This window comes from Corvus kubaryi, unplaced genomic scaffold, assembly GCF_017639235.1.
Source record: "Corvus kubaryi isolate FWS band 111438036 unplaced genomic scaffold, C.kubaryi_AGA036_p1.0 37396, whole genome shotgun sequence".
Classification (NCBI taxonomy): domain Eukaryota; kingdom Metazoa; phylum Chordata; class Aves; order Passeriformes; family Corvidae; genus Corvus; species Corvus kubaryi.
In genome coordinates this window covers 26,421,673-26,439,747 of record NW_024581135.1, presented here as the reverse complement: position 1 = coordinate 26,439,747, position 18,075 = coordinate 26,421,673, and the positions used below count along the sequence as shown (strand labels likewise).

At 39.0% G+C, this 18,075-nt stretch overlaps 1 protein-coding gene across 2 annotated transcripts in view; it reads left to right on the top strand.

Moving 5' to 3' along the window:
• BMPR2 (bone morphogenetic protein receptor type 2) overlaps positions 1-18,075 on the top strand; it is a 108,863-nt gene that overhangs the window by 75,073 nt on the left and 15,715 nt on the right. For both annotated transcript variants that reach the window (XM_042041394.1, XM_042041395.1), the window contains exons 4-9: positions 7,943-8,053; positions 8,568-8,659; positions 10,695-10,925; positions 14,768-14,882; positions 16,484-16,644; positions 17,757-17,904. In XM_042041394.1, the coding sequence (XP_041897328.1) occupies positions 7,943-8,053; positions 8,568-8,659; positions 10,695-10,925; positions 14,768-14,882; positions 16,484-16,644; positions 17,757-17,904 (858 nt within the window). The remainder of the gene's footprint in view (positions 1-7,942; positions 8,054-8,567; positions 8,660-10,694; positions 10,926-14,767; positions 14,883-16,483; positions 16,645-17,756; positions 17,905-18,075) is intronic.

The window sequence follows — 18,075 nt, the reverse complement described above, 5'->3', positions numbered from 1 at the left end:
TTTTTCTGACTTGGTGCCTCCCACTGGTTTGTTTTCAAACTAGTACAGCTACTAATGTATTTTTTTGTTAAAAGTTCTCTACTTTTTTTTTCTTTCATTACACATTTTGTTCCCTGCACTGAATGAATTTAGGATTTACATAAAATAGTTTGGGTCGTTCTGGCATAGTGTTTGTATCGGGGGCTTTCTTGTCATTTGCTCTAATGTGATGAAGACTCTACTCTCTTGCTGCAGGACAGTGGATCAGGAATGAAGCAGTGGTCACTTGGTTGGAAAGAAATGTTGATTATGGTTCAGAAAGGAGGAGGGGAGAAGAGACCTGATGAGATGTTCTGGTTTGGTTGGAATGTGCTGCTAGAATCCAGTAAGGGATGCAAATTTTACTAGTTGTGGAGAATTCCAAGGACATGTTTGATACAAGCTTTGTGTAGACAAAACAGATAAACAGATTATGATTGAGGTCTGTGGGCCCTTGGAAAAGATTGCTAATGGGATGTTTTTTCAAAGGACCGAGATCTTATCACTGTCATGAAAATAGTGCAGGGCCACCATGAAAAGAAATGTGACTTTAAAAGCAAGTTGAATTAAATACACTTGAAAGGCCTCTTCCTGAGCTGCAGAGCATATTTGCAGTTATCTGCAGCTGAAGGCCACATTGCCCCCACACTGCAGCCTTCCATGTCATGCTGCGTTGGTGACAGAACCGAAAGCTTTCCCTCTTCCTTCTGATCTCATCCTCAGTATCAGTGAGATTCCTTAGTGGAAGGGCAACTTCTGCACCAGATTGGCAATGAGCATATTAAATCTATCACATCAAAGAAATAGTTGTAGGATGGCGTGAAGACTCTGCTTCTTTTAAAAGTGATCTGTATGGACAGATCTTTTGAATCCCTCTGTAATTTTACTGACTTTGATCAGAGTCCATACAGCTGTAGTTGTTTTGAAGAATCAGATGTTACTGTTGTGCTGTGAAGGTTAAAGGATGGTGTTTTCCTTATGTGTTCGAGACTAACGTTGCTACCTACATGTGATATGGGAAATTAAAAAAATGTTAATATTTTGGTACCTATCAAAGCCACTTGGCTTTAAGACCACTTGGCTTTTGATATATAGCTATGAGAAATTCTGTGGGAACATACGTAATTATTTTTTAACTGATTTTGATTATATAGAATAATTGTATGTTTGTCTAAAATGTTTTTATACAATGCTTCTCTAAACTTAAATACACACATACATTTTCTAGAATTATTTACTACTGTGTGGCAGATACACAGCTGTGAGTCATTTACATGAAGAGCAGGCAGATTTCTTAAAGTGGAATGAAAAGCTTTAATAGCAATATAGAGATCTGGTGGAAATTTATGTGCAAATGTCCTTTATTATATGATCACAACCTTGTAAATATATAGCATTGAAACAACATTCAAAAGCCTAAGGTTTCATATTCAAATATTAGAAGGAAACAATATCGTTGCCTGCATAGTTTCAAGGCCATATCCTTTTGTGTGTTTGTGTTGGGATACAGCCTTTAATTATACAATCAAATCTTTCCTCTTGGGATTCCTAGTTTTCCAGCTTGGTTAACACTCACTGCCTTTTCTCACGGCTGTCTCAAGACGTCTCATCGTAATAGTGACCTCTCTGATGTCCCAGGGAGCTCTCTGGCCATTCCAGTGTAGCACCTTGGATGTAGGGGTAGAGAGAAGTTCTCTGGACAGCTTTCAGCTGCCTTAGGGAGGAGACTAGCCTTCCTTGTCCTCATTTCCGATTCCATTTGCTTCATACCTTCTCATTTCAGTAATAGTATTAGGGAAACAATGTGTTAAATGGTGAAGTAGGAAATATGAGAACTCTGCCTGGGTTCCTCACAGTTCATCATCCAGGCTGGAATATTATACCTCCAAGAGCACAGATGTGGGTGCTTGAACTGACACCATGACGTTGGCAGTGGTGGGTTAGTTGATGCTCTATCCAGAGCAGCCTCCTGTCTGCAGGCCTCACAGCACTTGCTGAAGGGGAAGGAAGATAGAAGAATTGTGCATCCCCTTTCTGGCTCCCAGAAAGGAGTTCTCTGTATTTACAGACTCATTTGCCATTGGCTGTTGTTACCTGGCTTTGTCTCAGTTTTCTCTGATTTCTCACAACATTCTTTGGTCATAGGATAAACTCTAATTTTGAAGTATGGAAACAGGAAGCCTACAAAAGAGGCTTTAATTTTTGAAAGTTAGATTACAGAGAAATAAAAAAGTTTTTTCAAGCATAGGCACAGATTGGAATACTTTTGCATTAATTAATATTACAAGCTCATGTTTATAGTGGAAAAGTTACTTTGAAGAAAAAACATTCTTCCTGATGCCATTAGCGCTGGCAGTGTTCTTCGTTCTGTGTCATTACTGGGGAAGGTTAGGAAGGCAGCAGTTTGACAACTTCCATGCGTGGCAGTATGGAAGCTTAATCTACAAACCTTAATTTAGCACAGATATTGTATAGATGCTTGAAAACTGTTATGGCAGCAATGCCTGAGAAAAGAGAGAGAAATGTTTGATGTGATACGAGTGCCTGCAGGGAGTGTCCCAAGTGCAGGGCTGGGTTCAGCCAGATGACTCACTTCTAACTGAGTACTAGAAGCATTTCTCTTCACGGTTCGCTCTGAAATACATTCCCAGTTATTTGTGTGTACCTTCTCCATACACAGGAGCTGTTGTACTCGGGTTTTTGGAACCTGAAAACAATCTCTTTATTGATGATGAGGTCAGGACGCTTCTGGGAATGGTGGCTTGTTGGTTACCAGCTGCTCCCCAGACAGAAGGAGGTTGTCCTTCTGTTTTAACGAGTTGTGCTTTGTTTCTTTTTCTTACTTACAAAAGACAAAAAAAGGATTTATGCTGTTTGCTGTGATATTTCTTTGTGATGGGATTGGTAGACTTCAGTAAACTGCTGACTGCTATCAGAATTACTGGCAAAATGTTTCAAGACAGAAGTGTGTTCGTGCTGGGTGTCTTCCACATGGCGCCTTTGCATTGCTGTTTGTAGAGGCAGTAGCCCTTTGAGCAGTGCTCCCTTTCCCATCCTAGTGGGATAAGAAATTGGCTCTTAAGGTTGTCTGGGCCTTACAGCATGTCTTGGTTTAAAAGACAGGTGTCTGCTAAGGAAGGCAGGAGCCCCCCTTGGAATGGCAGATGCGACCCCCCTTCCCTCCGAGTTGTTATAATTTTGAAATCAAGGGGCTTTTAGGCAAAGATGTGGGAAATAGGAATAACAGTTCTTTACTATTATATATCTATATGTGTATAACCAGTCAAACAAACAACAACAACTCTGGCAGTAACAGCAATCACAAACCCAGTCCCAGCCTTCTCGGCTGTCGGGCCCTTTCCCCTCAGGTGCAGTTCCGCTCGCAGCCGGCAGGGGCGCTGGCGGCTCCCAGTGAGCAGGGCAGGTGCGATGGTTCCCCCGCGGCTGCAGGGGGCGCTCCGGAGCGAGCTCGGGGAGCACGCGGCACCGGTGCCCTGGGATCCCGGGAAGGGATGGAACAAAGGCTTCACAAACCCCTGGGCAGCCGATCCCGGTGTCCGGCCAGACCCTCAGGAACAGCAGGCTGGAACAGCAGGGACGAGCACAAATCCCGGGTGGCAGATGAGATGCATCCAAACAGGGAACCCCTCGGAGGTCGGGCAGGCAGGGTGAGCACGGCTACAACGCAGCGAAGGCTCGAAGCAGCAGCGGGGGCAGGGCAGCCACAGCCCGGCTCCCAGCAGGGCAGGGAATGGCGGCCTTGGGATCCCGGGGTTTCTCCAGCAGAAGGAAAAGCAGCTGAAGAAAGCAGCCGCTCTCTCTGTCCAAACACCTGAGACCGACTGCCCACACACCCAGGTGAAACAAAAGAGTAGCCAGATGTACCTCACCCCCAATGGGTAGGTCTTTTGTTTTTCTTAAGTACCCAGAAATTTGTCCCCCTAGCAACACGTATGGGGAAAATTCCTTTAAATAGAAAAAAAACCCCAGGAGAACTCCTGAAACCCCAACACAGCAGTTTCTGTTGGTTTTAATTTTTTGTTGTGGCACATTTCTTTGTAGATCAGGGAGCCTAAGTTGAAGCTGGAAATAAAAGTCGCACTTACAAATAGCAGTGAAACAAGCACCTGCACTAGCCTTGCTTTAAGTTACAGTAACGTAAATCTGAGGAAGCTCTGACAAGATCTTCTGTGTACAACTGTACATAGAGTTTAGCTCACCAGTCAACTCCTTAATTGTTGGATTTTCTAGAGTCTGCAGCTAATTCTGCTCTTTATGCTATTGCTTTTTTTATGCAATACATTGGTTTGGGAATAATACCGAGATACCAGCACTCCCAGTCTAAGATTTGAAAACAGTGTTTTTAAATCAGTTGGTATGTGTCACTAAATACCCAAATATTGGTAATGATTCCAAAAATTCAGGTGAGATTGTTGAGTGGTTGTTACGCATGTTTAAAGTCTCTTTGTACAGTGACATGATGAAAAACTAGTGAAGCTGTAGGGCAGGGTGTCTGGTCCTCTCAACTGGACCTGAAAAGCAGAGTCCACTGATTTGAGGGAGGGGTTGTTAACAGCTTAAGACCACCCAAGTCTTCGTTCAGAAAAATGTAATATCAAATCATAGCTTTCATAATGACTGTCCTAATCGTGATGAGTCATGGTTGTTTTGGCCCAGACTGTAAGTTTATGGAAGAAAGCATGTACATTTTACATCCTTATTTCAAAAGTGCCTTGCTTAAAGGTTAGCGATTACTTTTATTGACCTACACTGATGTGTCTTTTGGGGAGTTAGTTAAAACGCAACTCCAAATAATACCAAGAGAAGTATGACTCTTGTGCATATGTATATAAAAAACATGTATGAATCGCTTAGAAGTAGATAAAAGAGGAAATATGAGCCTCTGCAAATGCCTTGAGAGGTCCTATGTGATTCTTAGCTAGGCATTTAAAGGTAAGTATCATGTGAAAGACTAAAGATGAAATATATCCAAAGAAAGAGAAGGATTAATAAAATTAGTGAGTTAATAAGAGTTTTCTTAAGTTTTGGAACGTTTGAAAACTGGGTTGATAAGTGACATATCCTTTTTGTTCTGTGTAAGAAAGATTGATAATCTGACAACATCCAAAGTTACTGTTTTACAAAGCAGGTAGAGGGTTGATAGAAATAACATTGGGGGGGGTAGGTTGGAGCTGTCTGGGCCTCTTGTCATTGTGGGGTTTTTGTGCTTCCCTTTTAGTGTAGATTAGTATCATTTGCTTGTAGAAGTTGTCCTTGCTGGGAAATGACTGGCTGTCACACACAGCATTTTACTCACTCATGTTGTTTCGAGCTGCATGTTATCACTCCATTGAGATGCTCACTTACCCTTACTAAGAAATCTGTATTTATTCTTAAATTTATAGATACTGCACATCACCCTGACAGTAGTAACTCGCATTGTAGGACTGATTTGGTTGTTGGAATGTTGACAGTGTTATTTTTAAATATTTTTAAGAATTGAAAATTAGTTCAAGATAAGCCAATATGAGATTCTTATGAAACAATTCTGTTTAAAAAAAAATTAAAGCATTCTTTCCTCTTGAAGGCCAGGAAGGTCTGTGAGGTTACCTGGTGGTTGCACAGCTACCCACTAAACAGAAAAAGCCCGAAGAGGGGATGGTCCATCAAGGAAGGAGAAAGAAACAATCCTTTTTCACTTTGTGTTTTTCAGCTGCTAATGGGAACAAAATGTTATCTTGAGATTTTCTGGTATCTCTTCAGCCTGCAGAATGACACCATTCACAGGCTTCTAAGGGGAGTGTGCCAAGGCAGCCAGAGCTTCAGAGGAACTGTTGCTCAGGATGCCCTTGAACAGCAAAATCCCATTCCAGGGTGGAGGAGGGCGCTCCTGATGAGGCATGTTGTTAAGCCTTTGATTGTATAGAAAACTAAAGAAGAGCAATCAAACTTAGGCATCAGATGTCATTTGGCAAACAGTGGTGGAAATGATTGCTGGTTGTTTACCAATGGGAAGGTAGCAAATGGCTGTGCTCTAGTTGTGTGCAGTCAAGGAAAATAACAGCTGGGATTATAACAAAAAGGTCAGTCTCTCAAAACCTGCTACTTCTTAGTACATGCTAGGCACTGTCTTGAACTGATGCAAAAGCTACCACATTTAATATATATTTTAAAAGATAACCTGATAAAATGTAAATTCCATTCATAAAAATATGAAAGTCAAAACTACCATTTCCCTGCCAGCAGTTACTCATCTTCTTACACTTCTGTCATGTTTCATATAGCTTTGTATGATGTAACAGTTTCCTTTGTGATGTTGTGGGTTTTAATATATATGTATGTCTATGTTTTGAATTCATAATTTAGATGACAATTGTAATGTGTATCTTTTAATCTTCTCACTATGGAAGTCACAGCTCATATTCCTCATTGGCATTCTATGGCAATAACTTATTTTCTTAGTGAAACTTATTTGACCAAAACCAGTAGTGATGGTATTTCTTTCGACAGAACAAGTTTAAATTTGATGGTATCGTGATTATCCCTCCCTTTTATTTAAAGAATAAATAAAGGTATCAGATATGAGCTGCATGTGGGTTTTGATAGGTGATTCTTCACATACTTCTGTCACAGCTGAAATTCTCTGGCATTCTGTTTTACCAGCTTTTTATTATTTCCCCTTACTGGTATGGTTATGTAAAAATGACAGTTGACACTGGGAATTTGAAGCAGTGAATCATGTTGAATTTCTTTTAAATGCAATTCAAGGAAAGTGAATTTGTCAGTTTATTCAGCTAGTGTAGACTGGGATAAAGTATATTTCAGTCTCACCTAGAAGTTTATCCAATGTTTAAGTCTTGTGTGCATTTTATATTTTGTGGTTTTAGTGTAGTTAGATCTCATTACAGTCTTTTTAGGAGTACTTTTTGCAGTATATAAGACGTGTTTAAACATAGTTCCCAAACTTGGTTTTGAAGCCAAAGTAAATGAGGTCTTGTAGCACCACATTCCAGTGTTTCTGACATCAGAAGAGTATCTGCACTAATAATTTTTTATATTAAAGTGGCTGGATTTTTTATATGCCTGCGAGAAGCAAGACTGGGGTCTGACATGGAGAAGCATTTCAAGGCGCTAACAAATGTTTTCATGAAATCATTTTCCTTCTCTGGGGAAATAAAAACCCAACCAAGAAAACCTGAAAAAGCAAGATACTCACATTCTGACAAAAAATCAAGTGCTATTTTACAACAGGCTCAATAAAACTAGTTTTATTTAATTTCGTTTAGTGTTTTGGTTTTGCGTCAGGTTTCCTGCTGCAGTCTTTAGAGATACCTCTTTTTGTGTATTAAGAAGTAAGAATTATGCCAAAAATTATCTGAGCACTGACACAAAACAAATCAAAACCCCACAGTATGTTGAAATATATGCGTAAGTGGACTTACGTATGTTGTAGGTATTTGAGTCTGAAACATTCAATATTCCTCATATTTGCAGCCCAATTAGCAAATTCATGAGATTTTTGTCCTGGGAAGAGCAACAAAAGAACCTTGTAAAGGTTACAGACCTGATGCATACCAGAAACTGGATCAAGGCACAGATAGGAGGGCAGAACTGCATCAACTTGGCCTTGTATGGCAGGGCTGAACTTTGCCAGATAGAAGGAAGAATCACTTTCTGCTGTCAGTGCCTCTCTCTACAGGGCAAGGGCAGACTGGGAAAAGCTGCCAGTGAACGTGTGCCCAGCTGGTTTTGAGCTGATTGGCTCTTTTGCCATCCCTGGATTTTGAGAGAAAAAAGTTTAGTGTGATGTTTGGCAATCCAGAGTACGTTTTTTCCCCTCATTGTTGTAATAACAATTACATGTTTTATAGTGTTTATTCTTTCAAATTTACAATTTAATAGTCCTCATCTTGTTTGCTTTTAGATTCTTCTCATTCTTTTCATCGAGATGAGACCATCGTTATTGCCCTGGCATCTGTGTCTGTACTGGCTGTTCTGATAGCTGCTCTGTTCTTTGGATACAGGATGCTTGCAGGTAGGGATTGACAATCTTCTTGCCTTTGTTATTTTCCAGTTGTTCATTTGGCTATTGCTCAAAGTTATACTTAGGTCTTCTGTTCTCCCCACTCCCTATTACCTGCTTGTACATAATTCTGCTCCCCTTTCTCCTCTCTGACATTTTATGGTGTTATCCCTTTCATAACAGTTTGGAGAGAGTAATGAGTTCTCTAAGCTGCCATTTTGGGACCCATTTTTCTTCCACAAATCCTCTGCTCAGCACAGCTTAAGTGAGGTGGTGAACATGCTTTATAGTTTTTGCCAGTGACTTTAAATTATCAAAATAGTTGTGTAGCAGGTAGTTTGTAGCTTATCAGCACCTTCACTGCTCATTTTGCTGACTTTGAGAAGATTTTACAGGACTTCTTTTTACTTGTTACATCCTTGCCTACAATAAGTAATTCTGCCAGGTCCCAGGTAAGTTGCATTTTTTTCACTTGGAGCATGTCCAGAAAGGAAACTCTCTGATTTCCTTGTCACCTCTTCCCCAGGAGACCGTAAACAAGGTTTGCACAGTATGAACATGATGGAGGCAGCAGCATCAGAGCCCTCATTGGATCTGGATAATCTGAAGTTGTTAGAGGTAAATATTCAACTCAGTTCTTAATCTTCATTTTTATTCAATATAATGCTTGTGGTCATATCCCAGGCATAGCTACAGAAATGAATGTGTCAATGCTCCTGTAATGTTTTCTTCTAAATCACAGTTTCAAGAAGAAATTAAAATAAAAAAGGGTTACTGCATGTACATTTTGTTTAATTTTGTTAGTAATGTTGTTGGTATTAGCTAGAAATTGTTTTACCTTGAGAACAAAAAAGAAGCACTGTGAGGTAGTGGGGGAAGTTAGAATGTGCTATATTTCAGCATTGCATCAAAAGATCTATTTTTGCTTGACTCTGCTTGCTTTTAGTACAGTGTCCTACTGTAGGAATTTGAAATTCTTTAGTAACACCCTTGGAATATAGAATGTACTGCAGATAGGGCAGTATATTTCAGTAGTGGTGCATTTATGTGTAGTCATTCTTCAGTGTTATCTATCAGTCTTATCTATCTCCATGGCAACTAGAGGCCAACCAGAACTTTATGCTCAGCTTGGTGTTAGATGTATCATCACAAAACTGCAAAATGTTATGCTACCAGTTGGTATGCTTGATGGAACATATGGAATTTTTAAAACCTTTTAGCCAGGAAAAAAATGAGTAGAATGACTGAGATGCAGAGTGGTACTTTTCTTCTTTTTCCCAGTAGAAACTCCACCTAGAGATGCAGACTGCAGACGTGCAGTGTGAGCTGCTCTAATGGTGACAGCAGACTGATCAGCAAAGAACACTGGGTGTCTTCTGCCAACGAAATAGTACTGGAGGCAGTTTACAAGAGTCTAACAATGTGTATTGTAGGAGTGTGCAAAGCCCCAGATGAAAGCACTTGTACTGATAATGCAGTCTTGGAGAAAGCAGTGACTTTCTCCAAGTCTGAAAGTTGGTAGAGAGATCTGCTATGGTGTCTTCTGTCCTGTTTCTTGTATCCTAAGGAGCTGACCCCTCGCTCCCAGTCACAGGGTGTTGCAGGACAAATGTTTTAACCTGTGCTTGCTCTTTGACATTTCTGTGGGTAGATTACATTCCAGGTTTGTACCTTGAACTGACTTGCTGCTGCTTTGCGACCCAGTGGTATAAAAGCACTGAGAAACCAAAAGTCTCTTCATTAAATGATACTTTATTTTTGAAAACTTTCCCATAAAACAATTATATCATCTTTAGAAACATTACTTTTGTTATCCCTTCTGTTTTCTATTCCTCCTCCATTTGTAAGTATTTAAAAAGAAAAAAAAAAAAGGCTCATGAAATCCTTACGGTTTCATGTATGGGTCTTCCTGAAAATTATTTTAAATAGGTACTTAAATTCTAATGTAGTTGGAATTTTTTGAGCTTTAGAAATTAGGGCTCTTCCTGAAGGTGGTTGTGCATTTTGGTTTAGAGTAGAGATTGCATCTTTCTTCTGCAGTTACTATGGAGATGTGAAAGGCCATTCTTGAAGACTGCCTAACACACTGGGAGCTAGAATAAAGATTCACAGGTAGTCAGGAATTAATTACTTCTTTCTGTTAAAATCTATTTACCTCTTTTGGCATCTATTTTGCGCTACAAATGCATATTTTGTTATTACTAACCTGAAAGGTACAGCTTATAAACTGTCCTAAACCAAAAATGTTTCGCCTGATGTCTGTGATCTATGGAGTGAAATGAAATTGATCACGTAAAAAGCCGTAAATCTTTAGTAGGCAAAAGTTAGTAAGAGAATTAGCAGCACGGAACACATGTATTTTATTGATTCTGTATATAAAAGTACGGAATAGATTATTTATGATATATTTACTGGATATTCAGACTATAGATCAATTTAGTAAGACCTGTGTTGGCTTGTGCTGAGGTTTCCAGCTCCAAAATAGCTTTCATGACAGCATTCTAATTCTGGTTTTATTGCAAAATATTCACTATCTTCACTATTCTTACAGTGTAAGTCAGGATAAAAGTTGGCATACAATTATTGTAGAGTGAAAACTTGGGTTTTGTCTTCATTTATTATTTAGTGAACTAATTATTTATATTTTTTGCAGTTGATTGGCCGGGGACGATATGGAGCAGTGTACAAAGGTTCCCTAGATGAACGTCCAGTTGCTGTGAAAGTATTTTCTTTTGCTAATCGTCAGAACTTTGTCAATGAGAGGAACATTTACAGGATTCCACTGATGGAACATGATAATATCGCCCGCTTCATTGTGGGGGATGAGAGATTCACTGCAGACGGCCGTATGGAATATTTATTGGTGATGGAATATTACCCCAATGTAAGTGCTTCAAAGAAATCAATTGGGTTGGTTAAGAATCCTAAGAATAGCCACATAAAAAGGATGTACTTTAGGTTTTGGTGGTGCTTCTTGCACAGTAATGTAAAAATAATCCATATAAATGACAATTTTAATGCACCTTATTGTGGGTTACTGTAATAACCTTTTAGATTTCCCAGTTAGTGCTACCAAATGTAGTCTTAGAAATTCTTAGCTCTGGAGTATTTGCTCTTGGTTGTGGTGCAAGGTGTTTTTAGTCAATTCTGTCCTTACTCAAAGACAGAATTTGAAAAGTTGTTTTTACTTCAAAATAATTTAATAAATTAAAAATTTATTAATATTAAGACATTCTCTCTGTCTTATGACCTCACTCAATAGCTGTAAACAGAGGGATTTTTTACAGTGAAATGTAGTAGATCCAAGATTGTTGTCAAACTACTTCGTAGCAGTATAAATCATGGTGCCTTTTTATCCTGTTTTCTTCTTTAAAGCTTTCTGTGGCATATACTGATGATGTAGGACATGTCTTAAGAAGGCATCCTTACTTTCTGGAACCATATCTTCAAATCTTCTCAGCTAATTGAATGCTTATATTTCTCAAATTCATGGATTAGGGTACTTAATGTTTTGTCCGTGTACACACATATACAGAAACAGAAACATTTAAAAAATACGCAGTATGGATGTGAGTAGCTTTCATGAAAACATAAAATGTATATGGGGGTTATATATATGAAAATGCAAAAAATTGTGCCACAATTTATCTTGGGGGTTTTTTTGCCTGTGTATGGGAAAGAACTGTAGTAATTAGTTAAATAATGGTTTTTTAAACAAGCTTTTTGGTCTGAAGTAAGCAAACTCGTATTTCCTGCAAGGTGTAAAAGGGGATGGCTGAAGCCTGATCTTTTATGGAGGCAGTAGGACAAAAGCTGCTTATTTGAATCGCAAAAAGGAGCAGAACAGTGCTAAGTAGGAGTAATGATGGCCTGTCTTAGGGATTTTTGGGCTCTATGTATGTGCTTGTGTTGAAAGTTAAATGCACCCATGTAAACACATACCTTAAACATAGGTATGTATTTACACACATACACGCTATATACAAACTGAAGGCAACAAAGCACAAATACATAAACAGTGTCTTAAGTGAAGCTTTTAAGTGAGAATGCACTTGATCATGTCAGCTTGTAAGAGACAGGCATCTAAGAAGAGATTGCAGAAACTAGAAGCAGCCATGAAAAAGGTCGGTCGTGCCCATACCAGATGGACAGGGGCAAAGCATGTGACTCTGACAAAACTGGCATATTTTCATGTAATTGAGTTAAGTAAAATCAAGTGAGTATTCTTTTCGTGGGAGGGCACAGCATAAGTGTCTTCACAGGTGATCTGGTTTTGCTGTTTTCTTGAATGAAAGGATTTTCAGTTGAAATGTAATTTGATTGAAAACTGTGTCTTGTTGCTTATGTAAACAGGCTCTGTTAATGAGCTGATTAAATGTACAGATGAAGCTTATGACATCATATTATCAGATTCTTTCCCAATGTGGTATTAAGAACAGCAAGATTAGTCTAAAATCAATGCACTGGTTGTTTGGAAGTCATTGGAAAAAGTGCACAGCAGGTGTAATTAATGCACAGTGTGATCTGTAATTCAGTGAGCAGATGTTCTGCTGTATGTGGAGTTAACAGCAGAAAAGGAAGCCTTCTGTGGCAGCCCTGCTAGAACAGAATTGCAGTGTTCAAACTGGAGCCATAAATCTGATTTCAATAAGGACTAACCAATACAAGATGTGCAGGTGAAATATTCCCCACCCAAAACATCATTCTCCCTCAAAATATTTTCCTTCCTGAAAATAAGAACGCACAAACCAGGGCATTTTTACATAGAAAATTTTTCTTGATGGTGAAAGCAAGACAGATAGGTTTGACCCAGGTTGTGTTTTTATCCAAACATGCCTTCAGATCAAAGGAAATAGACAAGTGAAAGGAACCATAAGAGTATCAATCAACATGCTGTTCTGATGAGACTCTGAGGTGTAGTAGGTCAGTAAGGGAGTCAGTTGTGAGGGATGACATAGTAGGAAATATGTAACAGCCACAGAATTATTGCCCCAGTAGTCAGACACTCATGTCCTTTTAGAACAACAGACAATTTGTTGTAAAACACAAATAGAATCTCTGTTAAAAATACCAGTTTTATCAAAAGTTGTAATCAGAACAAATATCCCCAATTTAACATGTAACTTGTGACTCTTAAGATAGTCTTAATTACAAATATATCTCTCTAAAACTTTTCCTGGTTATCATTTATATTGAACTTCACTAAAAGCATAAAACCACAGCCTTCAGCTAGCTTTAAAAACATCTGGTAGTGGGCAGGCTCTGCAGCAGAAAGATCTTGAAGCTCGTTTAAGATCTTTATACAGTGAGTATTTCCCAGTCACGTCATGACGACAGTCCTGTGGCCTTCAATAGAATGGGCTGGAATCTGAACCCGCTAAGCCAAGAAAAAAACCCAAGCTGATGACATTTGGAGATTAATAAGAGTGCTTGTATTTCTTAAAAATCTGTAAACAATAAGGAAAAATATGCAATTCCTTTATTTCTAGGTGGATTCAAAGCTTTTTTTATGTATTACAGAATCTATTTGAAGTTCATGTAACAGCATTTTAAACAATGAAAAACTACTTGTGTGAGCTTGCATGAGTGACATTCAGTCTGTGTTTTCACCAAGGATGTTGCCTATTTAGGGGTTCCTTGTTCTGCACAGACTAGGTCTGAAACGGTGTAAGACTTTCATGATTCTATTAAGAAGTGTCAAGAACTTGATTTTAGTCTTAGTACTGGATTAAAAAAATGTTCAATACCTTGGTCACTTAAATTCTGGTATCTGTGTGCCTCCATCTGAATTGTGCATGTGTAACATACCCAAGTGTCAACTCCAGAGGGATTCATACCAAATTTTATGAACCAAATGTTACGAAACTTACTTTGCAATGATACGTATTTAGTTGCATCTGATGTTACACATTGGTGCATCTTTAAGATTACAGACTTAAATAGGCAAAACCAGGGTAGTTTGTAGTCCTAAAAAATATAACAAGCATGCAGAGTTAGCCAGATTGTTCTTCATGCTTGAGGATTTAGTTTGTTTAAGTATATTGTCATTGGGGACGGTGCATCAAACGTGTCACAGTTTGCAGGGTCTGGCCCCGGTTTTGGATAGCAGTCTCAGTTTCTAGAATATCTTAATATCATAATTGGCACACTTCCTTCGGTTTGCTTAGAGATTTCAAGATAAATTACTAGAATATCCCCCATTTTATACATGTAACTGCCCTTTCAAGAAAAGGGGAACATGGCATTCTTTTTTTCCATGTTTCTTCAGTGCATGTGGACTCACTTCTATTTGGAATTGCCTTTGGGGTGTTCTTGTTTTGATGCATAAATAGATAATAGCAGGTGAGAGATGTTGAGTACTCTGTAAGGGATAGTGGTCTAAATCCCACTTTTTAGAAACCCAGGCTGTTACATCTGCAGTTACCTTTATTCTGTTCTGCAACAAGACTTTTATAATTAATTTAATTTTTTCTAGAGGCAATCCCTGTTATTCTGTCATAAAATTTCTATTCCACTTTAGACAAACGAAATGGCAGCACTGGAATTTAATGAAACTTCAGTCAAATCTTGTGTTTTAGAATATGTGGGTAAACACATAAGCATTGCAGGTTTATGCCTTTTAGAAGCTGTGAATAAAACTGAGTCTCCAAAAGATTTTGAGTTACTCTACTGGACAATGATTTTAATCCATGTTTTTTGTTTTGTCTTTTTTTGGGTTCTTTTTAGGGTTCTTTGTGCAAATATTTGAGTCTCCACACAAGTGACTGGGTGAGCTCTTGTCGTTTGGCACACTCTATAACTCGGGGCTTGGCGTACCTGCACACAGAACTGCCTCGAGGAGGTAAGGCCAGGAAGGGATGCCAAGTTCTCCAGTATATTCTTATTTCTATCCAGTAGTAGATTCCAGCCTTTCTTTTTTCCTACTGTGAGTAGGAAATGATGAGTGCAAGTAGAGATTGCTCAGAACCTCTGATATGTTCCCTCCTTCTGAACAACCCCGTGTTGTGGGCTCTGTCTGTGACCCTTGTGTGAAAACATGGAGTACGAGCTGGGAGAGCCCCAGAGAGAAGCAGGAGGAGGAGGCAGAGTTGTGCAGTGCAGCTGTGTCCTGGCAGCAGATTACTGAAGACCTGAAGCACTGTCTGGCTCTCTGGCAGAGGGCAAACAGATGAGGTGTTGTGCCTGTTTTGCAGTTCGGAAACAAATCACCAAAGCAATTTTTAGTTTGTGTGTGAACTGTATACTATATAATTAAATCTTCTAACCCAACTGTAGTTTTATTTATCGTGTCTCTGGATTTTTGTCTGAGGTTTGGGCCTAGTCTTTGCTGTGTACAAACAATACTGCTGGACTTCTGGTACTTTATTAGAGTACTAGCTGTGACAACATACTGATTTGGATCTTTATATCTCCGCATGCATGCTTCAGCCAGTATTTCAGCAGCTGAAGTATCATAATTATAAAGTAGATATTCTGAGATCTGTGATGTATCAGGCTGCAGAATATGGCCTGGCACTGAAACATTAGGTTTTTGGCAGTAAATAAAAGGCTGATATCATTATATCTACATTAAGGTGCTAGTGTTTGGATTAAAATTCCAAACTGTATATCTCAAATGTTAAGCATGAGCACTAGCAAAGAATGACAACTAAAGATGCTATTAAAAGTGCTGAAAATACCCAAATCAGTATTCCTATGTGCCATTGAAACTGCAGCTATCATCTTAACTCCACCGTTTTGAAATGTGCAGACAGATGTGTCCATTAGCAGCCAGAAAACGTGTAAGTTTTCCATCATAAAGGAGAGACAGCCATAGTCTGTGAATGCTAGGAAGGAACTCAAGGAGTAGGATAAATTCCACAGTAAAATGAATTCTATACTGCTGGCTGCTTTGCTAACAAAATAAAAAACTATGAACAACTGAGATTATTCTTTGGAAAAGATCAGACCCCTAGAACATTAACATGCTCAGACTCTCTGGAATAATATTGTCTGCATATCTTCTGAATAGGTGCCAATGGTAATTCCAATCATAATGTAAATAATTGGTGCTGTATTTGACACAGGAGTGTGGAAATGATGGAGAGTATTTGGACTGGCTGTTAGGGCTGTGGTAGCGGGTCTGTGTTTAAGTACACAATGTCTCCACTGCCAAAATCATGCTGAAATATGCCTTGGGAAGAAGGCAGTTGGCAAACATTAGAGCTGTATATGACAGTAGCCTAATATATCACATAGATACAGTGAAACTCTCAATGCCAGTCAGTTTTCTCTACATAGTTTTCTTTGGAGCTCATTGTAAAGAAGCAAAATCATCAGCTTTCTAAAAAATAAGTTGATTTCTCTGTTTATAATAGCTGAGCAGACATAATGAGGTTCTCTCATTTTGCCAAACAGTAGGATTGCTCATATAGTAATGAGCACTTTCGTGTGTCCAAATAGACCATTACAAACCTGCAATATCCCACCGTGACTTGAACAGCCGCAATGTACTGGTAAAGAATGATGGAACATGTGTAATCAGTGATTTTGGACTCTCCATGAAGTTAACTGGAAACAGACTGGTACGACCAGGTGAGGAAGACAATGCAGCCATTAGTGAGGTAAGTACAAATGGTTGGATGAATGTTCAGGTGGTACAATTTCTGTAATGGGCATTGGTTGCAGTGTGGATGAGAAGTGGCTGAAGCCTCCATAGGAAGAAACTGGTTTTATTCTCAAAATCATCAACACAAACCTGCCATTTTGAAAGGCAATAGATTGACAGACTGAAGTTTCTGTGTGAGATATGAGAAGACACAAGGTAGGTTTGGTTGCCATGTTCTCTGTGACTATGTGGTAGAAGTCCCTTCAGTCTTTTACTGCAAGTGCTAACTGAAGACCAAACATTCTTTCATGGTTTTGGTGTTAATTTTTCTGAAATGGTGACATACCACGTTCTGCACGTCCTGCTTGACATCTAATACAGGCTACTGAAATACAGTGAGACTGTTTTAAACAAAGAATGTCTAATGTTTCAGTGTAGTTGTTGTCTGTGCTTTTACAGAAAAACTTCGTATTTCATTCAAAGAACATGTTTCACAGTGTTAATCACCCTCCCTTAGAAAGCAAGTGCTAAATTGAAAATACCTAGTGCAGAAGAGCTCCTTCTAGATCTTCCCATACTGAACAAAGAAACAGGGAAATTGCTGGTTAAAATGCAGGGATGTGGAATAGTCCTTTGACAAAATCCTGTCCTACAAGTACTGATGCGTAAGTGCTCTAATCTAACGCATGTCCTAGTGAAAATGAATAGGTATCTTCCAAGACTGTTAATAACCTTTGACTATGGAAGATCTAGGGTGGAACCTTGTTGACAGTCCAGGAATAGAGAGCAAGTTTTCTATTCAGCAGGATCCTCTTCCATTATGATTCATACCTTGGTGTTTAATAGTGTAATTTCAGGAAAAAGAAACATTTCTACTGTATCATATTTCATATGAGAACATTAAGGGACAAAATAATTTTGTTCTGGTACATACAAAAAAGTGACAGAGTAGGGGAAGGGTTTTGTTATGACTAGACTGGTAAGAATGTAGAATCTGAGGACATCGATTAGGAACGAGCTGTGTTTTCCTTAACTGTAGAAAATACCAAGCAGAATAGGGTATTAAAAAACTAAATTGAATTTGGAAATTACTTCCTGATGTGAAGCTTTGATCTGATGTTTTCTCAGGTCGGTACGATCCGCTATATGGCCCCAGAAGTGCTTGAAGGAGCAGTGAACTTGAGGGACTGTGAATCTGCTTTGAAACAAGTAGATATGTATGCGCTGGGCCTTATCTACTGGGAGATATTCATGAGATGTACAGACCTCTTCCCAGGTAACTAAAAGAACTGGAGAAAACCATAGTAGTAGGAAGTGGCACCAACAACCAGAGCTACTCCCGAGCCCGAGCTTTTGGAAGTGGAGAAGGGAAGTTGTTTTCTCAGTTGCTTCTGCCATTAAGTCGGTGCCATCTAGTGTTCGAGGTGGTGCTTGTCAGGACAGTGCG